At 41.7% G+C, this 21,289-nt stretch overlaps 1 protein-coding gene across 7 annotated transcripts in view; it reads right to left on the bottom strand.

Annotated features, from left to right (window-relative positions):
- Positions 1–21,289, bottom strand: part of DOCK4 (dedicator of cytokinesis 4) — a 245,305-nt gene that overhangs the window by 102,185 nt on the left and 121,831 nt on the right. For all 7 annotated transcript variants that reach the window (XM_028746679.2, XM_028746677.2, XM_028746681.2 and 4 more), the window contains 4 exons: positions 20,308–20,389; positions 18,441–18,501; positions 13,510–13,642; positions 9,694–9,782 (listed from right to left, as the gene is read on the bottom strand). In XM_028746679.2, the coding sequence (XP_028602512.2) occupies positions 9,694–9,782; positions 13,510–13,642; positions 18,441–18,501; positions 20,308–20,389 (365 nt within the window). The remainder of the gene's footprint in view (positions 1–9,693; positions 9,783–13,509; positions 13,643–18,440; positions 18,502–20,307; positions 20,390–21,289) is intronic.

The raw sequence follows: 21,289 nt of genomic DNA, 5'->3' as shown, positions 1-21,289 counted from the left end.
AAATGGGCACCATTCAGAAATAAGGGCTTCACAGTTAAAAATTATAGGCGGAGTTGGGACGCTACATGCAAAATCCAAAGAGACATTGGCTCGCTTCACAAAAGCATGGCTTGGCTGTTGGGTTCATCCACTCCCTCCCACTTGCATGTTCCAATTGCCTCTCTCCCTTTCTGTAGCCTGCAGTAGTGCCTGTGCAGGAGAAACTAGTTTGCACAAGCAGTAGTTCACCTCCAAATACCAGAACACGAAACCTAAATGCAGTAGTGGTCTGGTGATTGTTGTGGCTGAGGACACTGCGTGGCCTGAGAAAAGTCCCAGTGGTCAGATAGACTCCTGGAGGACTGCATTTGGCCTCCAGGTCTGAGGCTCTCCATGCCTATTATACAGTCTCAATTTTTCCAAAACATATTCAACGTGGCTACACCTTTTGATGTCTATTGGTCCAGAAAGATTATCCACAGCACCTTCTATTCTGATTTTCATGGATATTTTGCCCGTGATAAAAGGAACCACACATGACATGCTCTAACATTAGAGATGTGATAATTCAATTTTCAACTCATCCCGTGTGTGTGTGTGTGTGTGTGTGTAAATGCACATGTGAACACAACTATAATGGGGACTTTTTAAGCACTGGCCATATTATTTATTACCGTTTAACAAATAACTTTGCTTAAAACATTTATTAAACTGGGTGATTTTTTTTTATTGCCTTCTTAGAGACAAAGACACATTTGATACAGACTACAATTACTTCAAAGAAGCAGTCTGCTAAAATAATAAGATATTCTGCACTGCCTGGTGCCGTGTAATCCTGTTATTCTTCCTAAACACTTTAAAGTTCAAGACCTTAAATCTAATTAGCATTTAAAGATTTCTTCAACCTCTTCTTTCATCTGCCTCAGACTTCCTTCGGAGAATTGTATTTCACCCAGGAAGCAGGAGAATATCAACCACAAAAGCAGCTTTTAACCCAGGACTTGAAGGAGCTGTCAAGGATGTTAGATTAAGGCCCTTTTCACTTGCTCAAATACCACTTTCAATGTACATTCCATAGGTGAATGTGGATTGCAGTATTCACTCTCTCCTGCAAACACACAGTACTCTCTGTACATACATGCAGCTGAGTATGAGATGGATCTTTCCCAGTATTCAATGACTGCAAGTAGGAAGAGAGTCTGATTCCTGCCACAACTCACCAAGCTTCTGTTTATCACATGATGTTGCAAACCCAGGGCATCAGTATTTTATCTCCAAAAAAGTAGGCAACTGAAGAATATTCAGTAAAGGGAACCCTGATCATTAAGTCCAGTGGCAGAAGACTCTGGGGTTGCAGCGCTCATCTCGCTTTACTGGCCGAGGAAGCCGGCGTTTGTCCGCAGACAGCTTCTCTGGGTCTTGTGACCAGCATGACTAAGCTGCTTCTGGCGAACCAGAGCAGCGCATGGAAACACCATTTACCTTCCCACCGGAGCGGTACCTATTTATCTACTTGCACTTTGACACGCTCTCGAACTGCTAGGTTGGCAGGGGCTGGGACCGAGCAACAAAACACAGGCTAGACTGGCATGCAAACAGGCCCTCCAAGTGTCCCTATTTTCCAGGGACACTCCCAGATTTCTAGAAGCCGTCCCGGTTTCTGATTTGATCCTGAAGGCTGTATAGGGAAGTTTTTAAATGCTTAATGTTTTGTTATGTTTTTATATGTGTTGGAAGCCACCCAGAGTGACTGGGGCAACCCAATCAGATAGCTGGGGTATATATAAAATTATTATTATTATTATTATTATTATTATTATTATTATTATTATTATTATTAGGGGTGTCCCTATTTTCTTTGGAGAAATGTTGGAGTTTATGTGAAATAGGCACTTACATGTTCAGGTGTTGAGGTCCCAAGTCATTTACAACTTTAAAAGCTAAGTACCATCATCTTGATTTGGCTCCTGATAAAAAGCATTGCAACCTTCTTTCCAGTTGATGAAAAAGCTTTCCTGAATACTGCTGCAACCTGCTATTCCTCGGAGTGCAAAGAATCAGAAGTGACCCATGTTTGCGAGCCTACTAAACGAAAGTGTGGGCCACCTCATTTGCACATAAAGTGTTAATAAGCCCTGAGCAAATTCCAAGACCACTGGGACCAGACAGGCACTGTATTACCTTTTAAATATACTGAAGCCACGTGAGACCAGTACTCACTTTCATGCAAGGTTTGCTCCATTGTTGAGAAACCATTTTATATATACTGTATATATTGTACCAAGTACAAGGTATAGCACAGATATCTGAAAAGGTGTCAAGTTTAACTAGGGTTACAACTGCCTTCCAGGCTTTCTACAAGCAAATTTTACGTGAAGTCTTTATGCTTCATAATAGAACTACATTTTTTGAAGTTGCACAATTCAGGTACCACTGAAACAGGATGAATGATAGCCTGAGATGCTAACAATAGAGTTTATTGGTACAAGGCAGCTACTGAATGTCCTATATAATAGAATTTTTTAATAAAACTGTAGCTGTCAATTACCTTAAGCCATTGCTGCAAGGGCGTTCAAAGTGAGCTTAGTCAATAGAACATTATCTTCTTGTTTAGATTGCTATAACAATATAACGAAACACCTTTCCAATCTAGCAGAATTTTAATAGCATTAAAATGTAAACAAAGTATAAGCTGGCGTAGGAAGATAATCATGGCTTGAGCATCCAGCTGCACACATAGCAGCTCGAACACTTGGCTGTGTTAGATTATTATAGCCAGTGCAAGTAATGAGAGGGGAAATACAATACATTGCATTGCAGTCAGTGAAAATAATGAGGGTGGAAGTGTGGAAATTTTCTGACCGATAAATGAGCAGTGCGGATCGAGCAGAACCGTCGCAATTTGTGTGCAGCAAGACTCATGCTCATCATTACGATATGCAGAATGGGTGGGGAAACATTGCATCGATTTCAGACACCTCTGTGCATACAAATGTATTACCACTTTACAGGTGTAGCCAACGTGGTGCCTTCTAGACATTGCTGGACTACAATGTCTATTATCCATGAACATCGACCATGCTGGTCAGGGCTGATGGAGGCTGGAGGACAACAATGGATGAAGACCACCATGTTGTCCACTCCAGAACCACTAAATGGGGCTCCTTTGGGCAAAGCAGAGCTATGCAATGTAAGGTTGCAGGGAGGGGGCAGATTTTACCTCCATCTCATTATTATTATTATTTCATAATATAATGCCACCATGGCGCTTTACAGAGTAACAAGTCAAGTCCTTGCCTTGAGGAGCTTACAATGTACAATTTGAAGGGGGGAAATACCTTAGCTTTGCTATGTTTTACAGGAAATCATGGCATGAAGTTCACAATGGGCCAAAGAGCAAGGAACCAAAGATAAATTCACATCTTCATGCATAATTAGAAGAGTGACACACTCATGAGATGCAAGAAAAGTCAAGGAATGGAAGGTGTGGGAGGGAGAAAAAGATAACATGACATCTTGCTACTTTTACCTTCAGGCATGAGTGATAGCCGTTTATGTATTTAGGAGGGAGTGAAGGGTTAAACTTGGGAACCCTTCCAGGCAATATTGTCAGTAAGCTATATGTCATCAGTGGGCAGGGCAGAGGCAAAAGTGGGAGGAGCAATGAAAGTACATTTTACCTATCTATAAGCTAGTTTACACCCCCTCACCCCTCTGTCTTCCATCCAGAAAAGCAAGAATTACACAAGCACACACTCCAGCCCAGTAAAAAAGCAGGGCATGGCCTGGGGAGAGTTCTGAGGGCTGAGTTGAAAGGCCTGTGGAGGGCCACACCTGGTCCCCTGGTCATGAGGTTCCCCACCCCTGCTCAAGGATCAGAGGCTAAACTTGCTTATTAGAAGCACATGACCTGAGGAAGGGCCTGGAATCCACCACTTCCACCATCCAGCAGCAGCTGTGTCCCAAACGGCAGTCTAATTACTGTACAAGGGACTAGAGACTTCAATGGGTGTCTTAGGAAATGGAGCCAGTTCCATCATCATAGGTTCGCCCCTTCTTCTGCAAGGCCCGGTCCTGGTTTCTGTTCCTTAGTCACACTGGAATTGGAAGCTGGCTTTTATATTATGGATGGCAGATTGTCCCCTCTCTTATAACTGTGAGGCTTCTGCTAAACGTGCGTAAGATGGGCAAGGAACCAGATAAGGCTGCCAGAATGGCCCCATACGACGTTTCCATCAGTTGGTTCTATGTCACAGAGAAGTTTGTCTTTCAGTTATCCTAAATCCCCCCCCCCCAAGCAGTGCTTGTCAAACGTGAGAGGTCAAAACCAACTCATGGAAACCATGCTGTGTCCTATCACCACCTGCTATGACTAACTACTTACTCCTCATCATGAGTCAGTGCTCACCTCAATAATTATATTGGCTCAGAAGTGATGGTTGTATTTTAAAACATCTTTTCGCGCATGGCTTCCTGAGATTTGAGTCATGAAGATATATACACTGTAAGCAAAACTTTCTGGTCTGAAGAGGAGAAGGGAGCAGAAAACTCACAACAAGCTCGAAGCTTGTTCTTGCAATGCTAAGCTACAGTCTATCATTGTGTCCGAATGCTGTCAAAATAAACTGGGAGGCAAAGCGTTGCTCATCTTGAAGATCAGAGTGTGCTCTCCCTCTCATGCTGTGAGAAGCAAAATGTATTATTTCCAATCAATACTTGAGTGCCTTAGCTGACCATTAATTTCAAAACATGAGCATTGCATGGGAATTCCATTTTCAAGTAACCATGGCTTGTCCTTATGTGCAAATCCAGACAAACAGTTTCTGATCCTGGCTTGATATACCACTGTTTACATAATGGCATCTGAACTTAGTTGAAAACAGAAATGAAAGCTTCTTATCTCTCTTCCTCATGGTTGCATCAAAAAAGGACAAAGAAGGGAGAGTGCATGAGTAACACTAAACCATAATTAAGTGTTATGTTGAAATCAAGCCACTGACTGATGATGCAAATGGCCAATGAAATTACGCCTATTGTTTCATTTGCTTTGCTATCTCCTACCCCTTAAGAAATAGTGTTATTCAGAGAATCCCTATCTTTCTAAATTCTAAACAGGGCCCCATGTTTCTAAATCTTTAAAAGAATAATCTAAAAAAATAATAATAATCATCCACAGACTAGATATATGTGCATAGCTTTTTTTTAATTTTATTTTAATCAAAAATCTCAAAATACGTCTCTTCTACTGTCAAGTCATAATTAAAGCTAATTGAGCAATAATTACCAAGCAAAAAAAATCTCCAAAGTTCATTTGCCTTGGCTTTCCTTTTATTGAGAACAAAGTGAAATGCTTCCATGCTGTGTGTATTTATGTTGAATCACAAAGATCTCAGCACCATTCCTGCCTTGAATTTCTTTCTAACAGCAGCCTTCGGTGACAATTGATGTTTAAACACATCAAAATCTAATGTACATAATCTCCTTGCCTCAGAAGTGTAATGAAGGATTAAAATGGCAGATTAATATCCTGTCACAAGAGTGCAAAAGCAATTATACAAAAGCACTCTAACGTATGGGTGCCAGGGAGAGTGGGTATAAAATACAACTCTTCAAGTGCTGTTGATGTATTTCTGAACTAAGCGGAGGCATATTCGAGAACAAGCTGAATCAGAGACCTAACAAAAGATAGCTTGGGATGGTTACAGGGAAAAGAATGATCGGTCACATGTCACTAAATCAGCGTTTCCTAACTTGGTGCCCACTACACGTTGTGGACTGCAGTTCCCATCAGGCCCAGGCAAACCGTCCTTGAAAATAGGGTGCTGGACTGGATGGGTCTTTGCCCAGATCCAGTGGGGCTCTTCTTAACTTCTTATCAATGGGAACTGAGGTCCAAAACACTTGGAAGAGAGCCAAATTTAAGAAGATTGCAGTCAATATGTTCCTTTCCTCCTTGATGGGAGCAGGAAGATGCTCATTATCAATATGGTAACAAATGTATTCTATAGAAAGAGGCAGGGATTTTTGTCAGCCATAACTCAGTGGAAGCTCCTCTTAGGTGGGTTCTGGCACCATTGCTGGTGGGCACCATTGCCATGTGAAGAGATCAATGGAAGAGGTGTTCATGGTGAATTTCGGCACCTCTTTTTTTCCTAGAAAAACAGCAGTGGAAAGAGGCCAGAAGAGAACATTTTCTAGATGATATGGTGCCAGCTTCGCCTTGCACCAAAAGATCTATAATACAATTTCCACATAATTTACTATAAAGAGCTGACAATCAACCAGCCAACCTCAGCTGCAAATTATGAGCCCACGTTGTAGGCACATTTTTACTATTTGAGTGAGGGTATGTATTTAATAGGGACGCAAGTGGCGCTGTGGTCTAAACCACTGAGCCTCTTAGGCTTGCTGATCAGAAGGTAGGCGGTTCAAATCCCCGTGATGGGGTGAGCTCCCATTACTCGGTCCCAACTCCTGGCAACCTAGCAGTTCAAAAGTACCCCCAAAAGTGCAAGTAAATAAATAGGTACCGCTCCGGCAGGAAGATAAATGGCATTTCCGTGTACTGCTCTGGTTTCGGTGTTCTGTTGTGCCAAAAGCGGCTTAGTCATGCTGGCCACATGACCCAGAAAAACTGTCTGCGGAGCGGACAAACGCCAGCTCCCTCAGCCTGTAAAGTGAGATGAGCACTGCAACCCCAGAGTCGTTCACGGCTGGACTTAACTGTCAGGGGTCCTTTACCTTTATGTATTTAATACCATACAGGTTCAGAGAAAGTCTGTTCAATGAAATGAAAGGCCTCAATGCACACACACAGAATTGAGAAAAGGGTGACCCACCGTGGAAGAATGGCAACTGAAGGTGATAGACTACATGGGACTGGCAGAAATGACGAGCAGAATCCGTGACCAGGGAAGAGATACGGCGCAAGAAGATTGGAAAAAATTTAAAGAGTATTTAAAGAAATATTGTAAAATTAATGAAGGTTAGAATGACGCTGGATTGGAAATTAAGGGGTTAAAAGCGGTAAGGGATAATTTGAAGAAAATAATTGTTATTAAAATTAATTTAAAAGTAAGGGAAGGATTTGCTGACAATTGAATCAGAAATTAGAATACAGAAAGGGAAGGCATGAGGAAGTCGTGAAAGTAAGCTAAAAGAAAGTAAAAACTGAAGTTATACGTGTTTTATTTTCTGTACTTTTTTATTATTATGTCGTTTTTCTTTTTTCTTTATTTGTTATTGTGATGTGTTGATATGTTAAAACTTCAATAAAAATTTAATTAAAAATAAATAAATAAATAAATAAATAGATAAGGCTTCCCCCCCCCCAAAAAAAAAAAAAAAGAATTGAGAAAAGGGTGTTTATAAGAGTTCGATATTGTTACCCTACAAGAACAAACATCAATATGGAAATGGACTAATATGTCACCTACAGGACAATCCTATACACCTCTGCTTAGAACTAAGACATGCTGTGTTGGGGCTTACACTGCCAGTAAATGTATTTAGGACTCTGATACAGTGGTGCCCCGCAAGACGAATGCCTCGCAAGACGGAAAACCCGCTAGACGAAAGGGTTTTCCGTTTTTGAGTTGCTTCGCAAGACGAATTTCCCTATGGGCTTGCTTCGCAAGACGAAAATGTCTTGCGAGTCTTGCCATCTTTTTTTCGCTCCCCCCCCTTTTTCTAAGCCCCTAAGCCGCTAATAGCCTTTTAGCAGCTCAGCCGCTAAGCCTTTAATAGCCGCTAAGCCGCTAAACCGCTAATAGCGCTAAGCCGCTAAGCCGCTAATGGGGTTGCTTCGCAAGACGAAAAAACCGCTAGACGAAGAGAATCGCGGAACGGATTCTTTTTGTCTTGCGAGGCACCACTGTATTAATGCTGTCTCAGGGCATCATTTGGAGGCAATTAAATCTTGATGAAAATATGCAGCTCTGGAGCTAGGTGGAAGATTGCCTAGGAGCCCTGGTAAGTTGTGGTCCATCATGGAAGAAAGGCAGAATAAACAGCTCAGGATCACAATACCTCAAGGACCATGAACCAACCTGGACCCTGCAATCATCATCTGAGGCCCTTCTTCAGGTGCCTCCCTGGAAGATGGCAATACAGGAATGGGCCTTTTCTTCATTGGCTCCGTTTCTGGAATGCTCTCCCCAGGGAAGTTCGCCTGGCGCCTTCATTACATATCTTAAAGTGCCAGGCAAAAACATTTCTCTTCAACCAGGCGTTTGGCAGATTAACATTATATGTGTCTGTGGGAGAGGGTTTATTGGTTTGTTTTGCTTTTGCTTTGTTATGTATTCTGCATTTTCATTTTCTATTTTTATGTTGTGAACTGCCCTGTGATATCTGAATAAAGGGTGGTATACAAATTTAACTAATTAATAATAACAATCACCATCATAATGGAATAAATAAATTAAAACCGATTCAGAAATTCCTCTGGGCTGCATCATGCGCTCATAGAAGTTTGCATGACGGATATAAGTTGTAAATTAGTTATCCATGGATCTCTGATGCAGCATTTTCCAAAATGAATTGTGTTGTTGTTTTTAAAAAATCTTCAAATGCTTCAAATTTCTAGCAAAAAGCCCCAAATCGATCACTTGGGTATGGAATTACTTAAAGCTTGTAATTCACTAACGTTACAGCTACTACATAAACCAGGATAAGACAACATTCTGGCTTAAATTAAGCATCCATTCTGGCTTAAATTAAGCATCATGGGAGAACACACACACATGAATGGATTCTCAGTGTAATAACTGCATCTCTAAATATATCTGTAAAAGTATCTAAACTTCATTCACTGAACTTGTGCTTACTCATGGTGCAAGTCAGCAGCATGAAAAAATGCACATATCCTGCCCAAACCTATGCAACAACAGCCTCTATGACTTTTGGATAATTAAGACAAAGAAGTACTCTTTTAGGCCAGGGCAATATAACGCACTAAAGTTTAAATGCAATGCACACACCATGACCCTACCACTTTTTAATTAAGACTGCAGCATGCTGACTTTCCCATTACATTAACTCTTTCAAATCTCCCATGTCACCAGGGTTTCCCTGCATCATGAATTTAAAACGGCAAATTCACCTTACATTAAAATGTGCTCTGAAGCAAATCACCGTTATCACAAGGCCCATCAAAATGCCGTGCACAGAGATAAGACCGCTAATGCCGTGAGGCACTGCTGAAAACACACATCAAAAATTGCAAATGATTGATGGCGCTAGTTGAGTCTCTTTTCTTAAACTGTTTCTTTGTGATTAGTTGCATTTAAATTAGCACGACTACTTATATACCTTATATATTCACTGGCAAAAATTGTATGGAAGGCTATGAGAATGATGCGATTTCATGAGAGGAAGATTCTTCTCTGAAAAGCTCTGCCTTCAGTTTTTAAAATAAAAAGCAAATTTTCAGACCTCATGGTTGCAAAAACAAAATTATTTGGTAATGTATGGGCAACGTCTGCTGAAAGATGGTGACCAGCTTAAGATGGCAGGCCTATCCACATTGGGGGGTGGGCAGGAATCAATTAAACATCATGGGTCTCAGGACTGGACCAAAAGGCTACCAAGAAAGCTTAGAAGTTAAGCAGGAATTGATACCAGGTTTTCTGCCACGCCAAAAGCTAAAATACTACCTGCTACACCATACTGACTCTTCAAATTTTGCAGAAGAAAATCAGCTAGATGACTTACCAGCATTAGATCCTGTAAGGTTATAACGAGCGTTTAGCTTCTTGATGATGTTCTCATGGATCTGAAACCAGTCACTCTCCGTGTTACACCTGTAAAAGGAGTAGTGTTTTAAAATCCTAATAGGAGACATGTTTTCCCTAGTTAACAAATTCAGAGGGTCTATCTCCCAAGGCAGGATTATATCTCTCATCCAACGCTACCAACTGTGAAATGAAACAACTTCAATGCGTATCTGTTATGGGCTCCAAAGAGTGTTGGGGGCAGGGAGGCAGGGGATCAGGGGAGTTACCCAGGAGAGGGGATGAGTAATGTATGGGGTGTGGCACAGCCCACAAGTCAAGAGCTAAGGCAGGGGAAGGAGGGACAGCTAGGGCTGTCTGAGAAGGAGGAAGGCACTCAGGATGTGGTGGAAGGAAAGGCTGTTGTAGCAACAGGCAGATCAATAATCTCCCCACCTTCCCCTGCCCTGCACTCTCCTAGAACCAGGAGAGGCTTAAGGCAGGAAGAGTAGTAGCAACCTCCATGCAGGAGAAGTCTCAGGTTGTGGGTGTGCAACACATCAAGGGAAAGTATAGAAGCTGGCAGGGGGCAGGGTCTCACTCTTGCTGCAACTGACCCACAGAGCGCAGGTCTGAGGGACAGCTGTCTAGTGGCCAGAAGTGTGGGGAGGGGGGCTGGAGTCAGATGCAGGTCAGCACAAAGAGGTAGTGTCAATGAAGTCATTTTTTTATTTAAGGAAATGGCATACAACTCAGCAACCCTTCCCAGTAGGTTTTGCCCCTATAAAGCAGTTGCCAGGACTGAAATTCCCTGCCTTCCACCCTGTCTATGGCTTCTCCTTAAAAAAAGGATACTTCCCAAGCAATCTCAAATCCATCTTGGAGACCAGGAGGCTAGGGAGTGTCCTTGGAGTCTGCAGAAGCCTCCTCTGCTTCAGCCTCAGAGTCTGAACTGCTGCCTGTCACGGGCTCTCCCTGCTCACCAAACCCTGTTGCCCCATCAGAATCCAGCTCCTCCTCCTCCCAATCTCTTCCCTCTGACCTCTCCTCAGGGTCCCACCACAATCCCCTGGCTCTGAGTCTTCTTCCTCTGGGATTTCCCTTGGGGGTTTCCCGGCTGGTGCCTCCCACCACTCCTCTTCGTCCAGCCAGTCCCTGACATCTGGGAGTTGCTGTAAGTGCTTCTTTTTGGTCAGTAAAGACTTAACTATCAGATATGTGCCTTCCTTAGCTGGAGTGGGCCAGGACAGTATCTGGAGCTTTCTGAGAATTGCTTAAAATGAGTGCTATATACACAGAACTCTAAGTAACGCATCTAGGGATAGCTCTAGGTTTGACACCATCACCCCAGCCAAGTACCATCTGATGGGCTCTTTCCAACGTTAGCAGCTCCCCAACATCAGTCAGTGCACATCCCAATAGGCTTACCAGCAGTGGCGTGAAACAGCATGACCTGTGGTGACTGGGTGCCCATCATTTTAATGAGCAACAGTGCCCACTGGGCCACTCTGGAGAATTACATATGGCAGCCTGCTCACATTCTAATGCACAGATAATGGCACCTTAGGAATACCTGCTGAGCAGCTAGAGACCATGAACTCTAAACTGTGAGCCTCTTACTCAAGTTGTCTAGGGGGTAAACCACCCAAGCTGGTTTCCCCCCTAGATGACTTACAGATAATTGAGACTGGCCACTGTGTATAGATTGTTTGGAACTAAAGGTCAAAGAAAATTATACCACAATGCAATTTCTTTGAAGTGGCCACACTCAAAATGGGAAGCCACTAGAGAGGGAGCCATGAGTACCAATTCCACGCAAGAAACATTTTCAATAGCAGCAGCAGAAACAAAATGCTCAAATCCCATAATTCAGCAATTATTTTAAGATGTATTTGTTATTTAAAGGAAGCCAGAATCCATTTTTTTGTTATGTGTTGTCCTGCATTTTTAAAACACACACATAAACAGTCCCATTCTCAAAGGAGAACAAAATTGGCAAGTCAACCTGCCTACTGCTGAGGAATCCAGCAGAGAACACTTTCGGCTGAACTGTCAGAAAATTAAAGTAAAATAAAAGCTATTCTGCCATTGCTCCATCACACTAAATTGTTCTCACAACCATTGCTTCCAGCAGCTATAATATGGGGGGAAAGAGTCCAGTGAAGGATTGACCTTGAGACACTGAGGCGATTCATAATCCGAGAACTAGCAGAAGTCCCCAGTGAGTACAGCTGATAACATCGCAGTCTGTGCCCTCATATTATTTCCCAAAATATTATTTCACACTTTCAAGTCCAAAGTCAGAGGAGAGTGAAACATACTTTTTCACTGCTTCCAAGAAACTAAATAATACCACTGGGTCAAAAATACAACTTACACTTTATTTACTAAACAGCTCCAACGGGATTGGAGGGATCATTCTGCGATATTATAGCAGTGGACAAAGCTGTATTGTAACTTTCGAATAAATGCTTTAATATTATATTTTTTTTTAAAAAAATCTGCATGTTATGGACACAAAGACATGGAGGCATATTGGAAGGAAACATTGGTACATTGTGCTCAGTGCTGCTTGCTGTAGTGGCCATGGGCTATCCAGAGTTTCCAAGGGGCATTTCTGGCTGTTGCTGGACAAGCAGAGATGAAATCTTGGATCTTCTGCATGCAGCCTGTGTGCCCTGCCGCAGAGCTACTCGCTTTGTTAAAATGTCTGGCTTCTTGCAGCCACTAGCCTTGACAGACTGTGTGTGAATCTAACAACAGTACTGTGTCGTTAGGCACCACTGCATCAAAATATAATGTTGCTTTATGGTTGAAACTGCTAGTCAAAAATTGCTGGAAAATAATATGTTGGTCAGTGAAGAAGAAGCAAGATAAGAGCAGATGCTGGGCAGCTTAGAAAGTTGTGTGAAATGTGAAGCTGTTAGCAAGTGCCATGCAAACATCTGATAGGTGTTTCTGTGGAGCCTTGTTCCATGGTTAAGCGCTAGCAACAACCTGCCCAGAGAATGGCTAACCAAGGACTGGAGTCTAGTAGAGGTCAACAACCCACATAGTATGGTTCTGGTCTGCTTTCTTACTCTCTTGATGTGCGTCTTGTTAGACCTGATCAAATTCTCATGACTACTCAGTATCCTGCTAATTTGCTCGAAAATATTATAATATAGTAGCAACTAAACCACCAGGAATACAGGTGGCAAAAGATTGGGAGAGCCCTTCAAGTGATGTGTAGGAAGATATGCTCAGTCAAGGATATTCTATTTTGATGTTTTGACTTATAAACGGTTAGCAGAAGCAGTATGAAGAATAGCTCCAAGCTTTTTAGGGGGTTGGGCTTGGATGGCTCTTCCAATTCTACAATTCTGTAAATCAAAAAATCTGCTGCTGCAAAAAAGATTCTTGTGTCATCTTTTAAATCCACACCTTTACTCAGAGAGCAAGTTTTCATAAGGCAACATTCTCCTTTGCATGATGTTATTGTTCTTTAAATTTTCACAGAAGTCTTTATTTTATTAACTGCAATAGACTATGTGGTAGATTTCTTGATCAGGTCAGAGAATAGAGTTGAGGCTGAAAATAGCCATTAATAACTGACTGATATTAAGACTCAGATAATGTATCATACCTAGGGTTATATGATAACAATAGGCTATAATGGCTTAATCTGAACGTACAATGAAATGTGGATCTGCACATACAACTTGAAGTCAAACCCTTTCTGGAGGAAAACATCAGATTAAATTTCTATGACAAAATTTGACCTCACAATTTCTTCCCATGGACTATTTTAATGTACTTCAGATTTACATTTCCTTACATGTATACTTTCAGAATAAGATCATCTTTTGTGTCTCCTGCCAACAGATCCGCTATGCTGAGGACTGCACAACCAAAAGGTCGTCGGTACTGTACATTGCAAGCATTTTTCTTTTCACCAGCTCCCATTCGGCCTGTCAAACAAAACATAAAACAAGACGCATGAGCCACAAAATAGCATATTTCCAGACATGGACAGGAGAAGGAGGAGGATATATCTGCCAACATCAGCATTTAATTTAATAAAGTTATTGGATTACAGCTGGGCAAACCTTCCCACCCCCAAATACCAACTGCATTGAAAGGGTGGTAAATATTCAAACTGCTGTCATTAAACCATAGGCTGGCAGAGCACTCTACGTTCCATTTGTCTTATTCAAGAAGCACTCACAATGCAGTCCCCAAAGAATTGTCTAATAATGGCATCCAAGTAAAGGAATCCATGCCAGAGGTTCAAAACCTGGATGCCCAGTCTGGCTCAGATATCTCACCTATCTCCTAGAAGAGCAATTCTGAGGGTGCAGATATATATATATATTATATATATATTCCTTTGGACTCCTTGCAACTCCAGTTGAGCAGAGTTTGTCCAAACACACTTCAGGCCTAGTCAGGATCATCTGACAGTTTAACTAAATGTTATGCTTAAAGCATAGCCCAAAACAGCTATGTCTTTGGCTTTTGTTAAAATAGCTCCCGCTGCAGGGGTGGGGGCAATTTTTATTTGGATCACAATGTGTGGAGAAGCAAAATGTATCCCTTTCTTCCCCTAGCCATGACCAAGCAAATATCAAGGCTGGGAGAGGGTGAGTCCCAACTGGCACCAATTTTTTATCTATATCATAGTCATGTGAGGGCGGTCATATTAAGGGAGCTCACAGAGAGCGAGATAAGGGATAGACTTTCACCATCTACATGCTGTGATTCTGATAACTGGGCTCTCCTTGTAGCTGTACTTAATCTAAGAAAAATAAGAGGCTACATAGGGCAAGGAATAGTTTGACTCAGTCTAGGAGTTGGGCTTCGCCAGAGCAAAGTTTCTGGCAGACATGGAGCTATCCATGGTGCTGCACAGTTTATCACAGAGAGTGCTACACTGTTCCACTTCCTACTTCAACCTGGCTAGCCAGAATCTGAATTTATTACCTATTGTTGCATGTTCTCTCTGTCAGCCTAGCTGACTTTCTGAAGCCTACCTGGTACCCACAAGTTTCTGCCCCAGCTGGAACATGAGAATGTGGAAGACAATGATGATAATGCATAAAAAGAAGAAAGATTACCAGGACTACAAATGAAGATTTAAGCAAAAACTATTTAACTGTTAAAGAGCATATGGAGACACATACTGACTTTCAACCACATGTTCACAAAAGTTGCACTTCAATCTGGATTACTACTGTTTTGACAAATTTTCAACAGTTTGTGTGACTGCTCTCTCTCCCGCTCTCTCATAAATCCACATGAGCTATATGTTTAATTTATGTGGTGACAAAAGGCACATTATTCCCAACAATCTACACTGTTGCTTGCTTCTTCTGCCTGTCACTTCTTCTTTGTGTTAAAATAAGCTGTGCTGCCTGCCCTTAAAAACCTGCACTGGGGCCTGACTGCGGTGAAATGAAAAACACACAGCAGTCTATTCTAGGCTTTGCAAGATCAGAAGCCATCAGTGGCTGAGCAGATGCATCTTAAACAGAAAATGCAGTGAGGAGAATACTAAGTCTTTAGTTTAACATGCATAGGCAGCATTTCTAAAATCTTAAATGTGTGTGTTTGTTTAGATTTATATCCTGCTTTTGATCAAATCATTCTCAAGTTGGCTAATAACAGATCGCATAAACAACCGAACAGCCCTTAGCTCCTTGGCTGATGGATGATATTTGCCTTAGGTTATTTTGGATTCGAACAGGTTATTTTGTACTACAAGTTTACTTCCTGAAGCCCTCTCCTAGTGGAGCATCCATGATAATCTGTTTTTTGGGGGGGAATAGTAAGCGGTTCAATCATTGGCTTATAATGGTTCAATAGACTAAATATTTGATTCCTGTTGTTTGATGCATGTTGGAGCCCAATCACACTCCAACCTGAAGCATTCAAAATATTTCCACCTATGGAGAATTGAGCTTGTGATTGGGAAAGTGACTATCTGAATTTATTCTACTGGCAATTCAAAATATTGCCACTGATGCCACTAGTGTTCCTCGGGTTGAAGCCATGACTCTCTTTTCCCCATTATTCTCTATCTAATCATTCAACCTTTATTTTTATCCTACCATTTTTTCCAAAGGGTGGCGTACATAGTCCCCTCCTTTATCCTCCCAACAATATATTAGGTGTGTTAGGCTGAAGAGAGAGAGAGAGAGAGAGAGAGAGAGAGAGAGAGAGAGAGAGAGAGACCCAAGGACACCCAGCAAGCTTTGTGGCTGAATGGGCATTTCAGCTTCTCCTTGACCGAAGCTGAGCACTCTAACCTCTATTCCACACTAGCTCTCTAATGTTTCTACATATGTAGACACATGTTTAGCAGTATAGGAAGGGGCATGCTGTGCCACAGTAGTAGCACAAATAACAGCAGCTAGTAACACATTAGTGAGTTGGGGTTCCTGCTGGAGTATTTGCACCTGTCTTATTGCATGACATTTGCAAGGTTCAATAACGGAACTCTAATACTGTATCATTCACCAAAGTCAGACAATTTTCGACATATGCATTGCCCCAGATATAGTATGCTCAACAGCAGTCAAGAATAGATAACGATACATTCAGCATTTCAAAATGGAAGGCATAAAATGCCAAATTGGCTAGAGGTGAGGAGGAGGAGGAGGAGGAGGAGGAAGAGGAGGAGGAGAAAGCAGCCACTGTGGATGATAGGTGAAGATTACTGGAGTTAACTCAATGAAATCCATATGACAGCTTCTTTAAATAAGGAGATTAACCACTCTTCTCTCCTACACTACCTTAACATTGTATTTGGATTAAATCAGATTTGTCTAGAATAATGTTAACCATATGATAAACTGTTCTAAGAAGGAAATAAATGTTTTTATTCATGCACACACCCACATATGCAAGATAGACTGGTGTTACCAGAAAAAAGGCAATTTCAGGAACCAAGGAAGGCACAATAAAGGTAACAATAGCTGGCATAGAAGGAATTGAGAGATCCAGACTCCCCATGCCTGTTAATAAGCCTGATTCCATTATTCTCCTCCTCCTTCTCTCTCTCTCTCTCTCTCTCTCTCTCTCTCTCTCTCTCTCTCTCTCTCAGAAGTTCACCAGTGGCAGCTGGTGGCAGCTATTTAAAAATCATCACATACTATGACCCAGTGCTTTTAAAATAAAATAATAATAAAACAAGGTCCAGGTATCAGGCAGCAAAAAATATGTCATACTGATAAGTTCTGTCACAGAACTGCCAGCATACACAAAATTATTTCCTACATATGTGTGAGACAAAATACAGTGGTACCTCTGGTTATGAACTTCATTTGTTCCGGAGGTCCATTCTTAACCTGAAACCGTTCTTAACCTGAGGTGCCACTTTAGCTAATGGGGCCTCCCGCTGCCGCTGCACCACCGCCACACGATTTCTATTCTCATCCTGAAGCAAAGTTCTTAACCCGAGGTACTACTTTCAGGTTAGCGGAGTCTATAACCCAAAGTGCTTGTAACCCGAGGTACCACTGTACATTTCCCACACATTACAGTTGGTACATGGTGTGATGTGCCTTTTTCCATAAGGAAAATTATCTGTGAAGCGTAGGAAAATGATTTTGTGTGGGCAGAAGACCAAATAAGGCTGGCTGCTTGGTGGCCATTTCCCAAGCAATTTTATGAGATCCATTGTTAATTTCGATCAGTGTGTCTTTCCCCTCCTCCTACTTCCAAAACCTAGTCTAGATAAATAATTTATCTTGTGGATCCATCAATTCAGATGGCAAACAGGATATTCTTTTCTTTAGTGTTCTCATGAAAAAAGATCCCTTCACACAGAAAAATGGCATGTCAGAGAGAAGCGTAAATTAGAACCTTCCTCCCAGATCTGTATCTTTTTTCCTGATGATTTTTTGTTTGTTTGTTACATTTATTGTGCCTTTTTTTTCTTTTTTTCTTTTAAAGAGCTTTTAAAACCAAAAGCCACTGTAGAAATATCTAAAATAAATATATCAATTTCTCTCTCTCATCTCAATTTTACCACAAAATGCTTATCTAGTTCAGACTTAAAGTAGCTTGGAGATTGTTTCTGGGCTAGCTCACACATAATGCTAACACTAGTTTTTCCAGCCACAACAATCTGTGGTAAATCTTAACTAGGGTTAGTAGGAACAAACCAACTTCAAATTGTAGTTCATTGTGTTTCAACTAACCATAGTGAGTTGAAATTAGTTGAAACTTAAGCATAGGCTAAGGCTTGTATGCAGTGCTTTCTTTCTTAAAAAAAAATGTTTAGGGGTACTATCATTTTCCTACTCATATTGAACTACTGCTCCTCAATGAGGCCGAACTTAGATTCACAAAATGTTTAGGGGTATGTGTACTGCTGCGTCCCCAAAGAAAAAAAAGCACTGCTTGTAAGACATATTAAACTAAGGGTGATCTATAAAACGAAAGTGGAAGCTTCTTATCTCTTTACCTCACTGGAGGAGGAGCGGGGAGGAAGGGAGAAGTCATATGCAAAGCTCATTGCAGCTCATTCTTGTAATGCTAAAGAACCATGGCCCTAAACCACAGTTGAGCATTATTACATGAGAAGAACCCTTTCTAAAAGTATTATTAATATTTCAATGTAGAGCATCCCGAGTGCTAAGTGGTGGCCCAGCAGCAGTGACAATAAGGATAACCATCATTGCACAGTGAAAACACGCGGCCTGAAATTATCACATTATCTAACATTTTCTTACGTAAAGGTTTTGGGGAAACAAGTGTACATACCAATCCGTATAATGTGCACAGTGATGTAGATGTCTTTCCTGAGCTCACTGCTTCCCAAGTCCTGTAGAGAATCAGAACAGTCTACAATTATTAAATTTTGTTGTGTTATTACTGTATACTTTTTCTAAGTTTACTTGTGTCTAGGAAACAAAGAAACAAGGAGGTGACAGCTTCAATGTATTTGATTGACTCACAGAAATGTTTGCTCAGAAATAAGTCCCATTGTGTCACTGGAACTAGTGTGTGTTTAAGATTGAAACCTAAAAGCATCAATGGCATATACCGTACTTATATCAGAACATTGCTGAACTGTAGCTAGTACCATGCAGGATTTTGAAACTAGTGTGTGTCCCATCCATCAGATATGCATGATCATAGAACTGTAGAGTTGGTAGTGACCCCGAGGGTTATCTTGTCCAACCCACAGCAATGCAGAAATTTCAACTAGATCACAAATAGCAGATGGAAATCCAACCTCTGCTTAGAAAAGGAAAGAGAGTGCACCACCTCTTGTGGGAACAGCTCTTGCTATCAGAAAGTTCCTCCTGATGTTTAGCCAGAATCTCCTTTCTTACAACTTGAATCCATTGGTTTGGGTCCTAGTCTCTGGAGCAGGAGACAATAAGCTTGCTCCATTCTCCATGTCACAGCCATTTAGGTATTTGAAGATGGCTATTGTATCTCCTCTCTGTCTCCTCTTTTCCAGGCTAAACATACCCAGCTCCCTCAACTGTTCCTCATAAGGTTTGGCGCGGGTGGCACGGTGGGTTAAACCACAGAGCCTAGGACCTGCCAATCAGAAGGTCAATGGTTCGAATCCCCGTGACGGGGTGAGCTCCCGTTGCTCGGTCCCTGCTCCTGCCAACCTAGCAGTTCGAAAGGACGTCAAAGTGCAAGTAGATAAATAGGTACCACTCCAGCGGGAAGGTAAACGGCATTTCCATGCGCTGCTCTGGTTTGCCAGAAGCGGATTAGTCATGTTGGCCACATGACCCGGAAGTGTACGCCAGCTCCCTCGGCCAATAAAGTGAGATGAGTGCCGCAACCCCAGAGTCGTTTACAACTGGACCTAATGGTCAGGGGTCCCTTTACCTTTACCTTTACCTATTGCATCTCATCTCTGTCTCTTCTTTTCCAAGCTAAACATACCCAGCTCCCTCAACTGTTCCTCATAAGGTTTGGCTTTCAGACCCTTGATCACCTTGGTTGTCCTCCTCTGCACACATTCCAAGTTGTCAATATACTTCCTAAATTGTGGCACTCAGAACTGGACACAGTATTTCAAGATGGAAAGCACATCGTGACATATCGAAAGGGCTGTAACATGTGAAGTTCTACTGCCTCAAAGACAAGGAATGCCATTGGTGATGGGGTAAGCGGAAGTCAGTAAAGGACTGCCCATCAAACCTGAAATGAGTATATTCATCTTGCAATCAATATAACCCAGTTCCCTAACCCTCTCTGTTAAATTGGACTGGCTCTCAAGTTCTGCAGAAATCAAATGAGGTTTACTTCTTAAAATGTGGTTTTAAGTCTGCTTCCCAGAAAGGAAGCCCCATTGAACTTGTGTAGCCTTGGGTTGCAAGAAATTTCTTTGATTTGGCAAGTAAGATACAGAAAAAAACCACACATTCAACTTATCAAGGTGGCTGTCATACCTGTTTGGCACAGTTGCTGGTACCCAGTGGAAGGATGCTGGACGAAATGAATGATAAGTCTGCACAGTTATGCCCACTCTTTTGTGCTTTGTAGTGTGCTTTCTATTTCTATAACTGGGCTACCAGCAAGGAGGCAACCCCATTAACGAAGTCTTGATTTATTTATTTTTGCAATTACCAAATGCAGACAAAAATAAACACCCACTCACCACAAAAAGAGAACAATGTCTTTCTGGCTTCTCTGGACATTTTGGCAAACCATTCCGATTCAATTTTAAGAAAAATCTCTCGCTGTAAAAGAAAAGAATCAATGTAATATAATGGGCAATATTAAAAACAATTTAGACAGGGAAGGAGAAAATACATCTAACACATCTGATTAAACATGTTTTTGTCACTGTTTCCACAGCACACATTTCCAATATTCATAGTTGATGCTGCAAAGAAGTTAAACCTTCTTGCTGTGTGGCAAAAGAGAGCTTATTTGAAGTGAAAATCTAGAATTCCAGGGAAATGGTGCAATGGTTTCAAGAAATGTTGACTTTAAATTGAAGCCAGATGTGATCTTTAAAGACACTTTAAAGTTCTTTAATTAAATTAGCAAATGGGAAACACATCAGAGCTAATCGTTTCAGAGGTTATGAGCGCATATAGGATATTAGGTCAATCAGAAGGGCCATAATCACAAAGTTTGTAAGAAAAACTTTACTGTTCATCCAAAATAGTGTGTGTGTGTGTGTGTGTGTGTGTGTGTGAGAGAGAGAGAGAGAGAGAGAGAGAGAGAGAGAGAGAGAGAGAGAGAGAGAGAGAGGCAGGCATTAAAGTCATTCTAGGGCCAAAACACCTGTGATGTTCTGTGAAAGTACATCTTACAAAATGAAGCTGTGGGTGCTACAAATTAAAGAGCAGGGGACTGTCCCCCCAAAAATGGCTACCTGAGGAACATGTGAGGATGGAGATTCCCCCTCCTCACCATTCCATGTACTGGCACAAAATTTTACTTCAGCATTGGTTAGCATCCTTCTCTGTACCTGACGGCAGAAAGCTAGGTTAGTGGTTGTAGGACAAGTTCTGTGGCACACATAATTCCCATTCTCCCACAAAGGGGATGGATCAGGGAGCTCTGGAAGAATGGCCAGAGAGACTGCAGCTGCTCACCCCCCAATATGCCAACCTGAGACAATATATGTC

The sequence above is a fragment of the Podarcis muralis genome, chromosome 10 (assembly GCF_964188315.1).
Source record: "Podarcis muralis chromosome 10, rPodMur119.hap1.1, whole genome shotgun sequence".
In the NCBI taxonomy this organism is placed as follows: Eukaryota; Metazoa; Chordata; class Lepidosauria; order Squamata; family Lacertidae; genus Podarcis; species Podarcis muralis.
The sequence above is the reverse complement of the archived record's forward strand: the minus strand, read 5'-3'. Positions and strand labels throughout refer to the sequence as shown.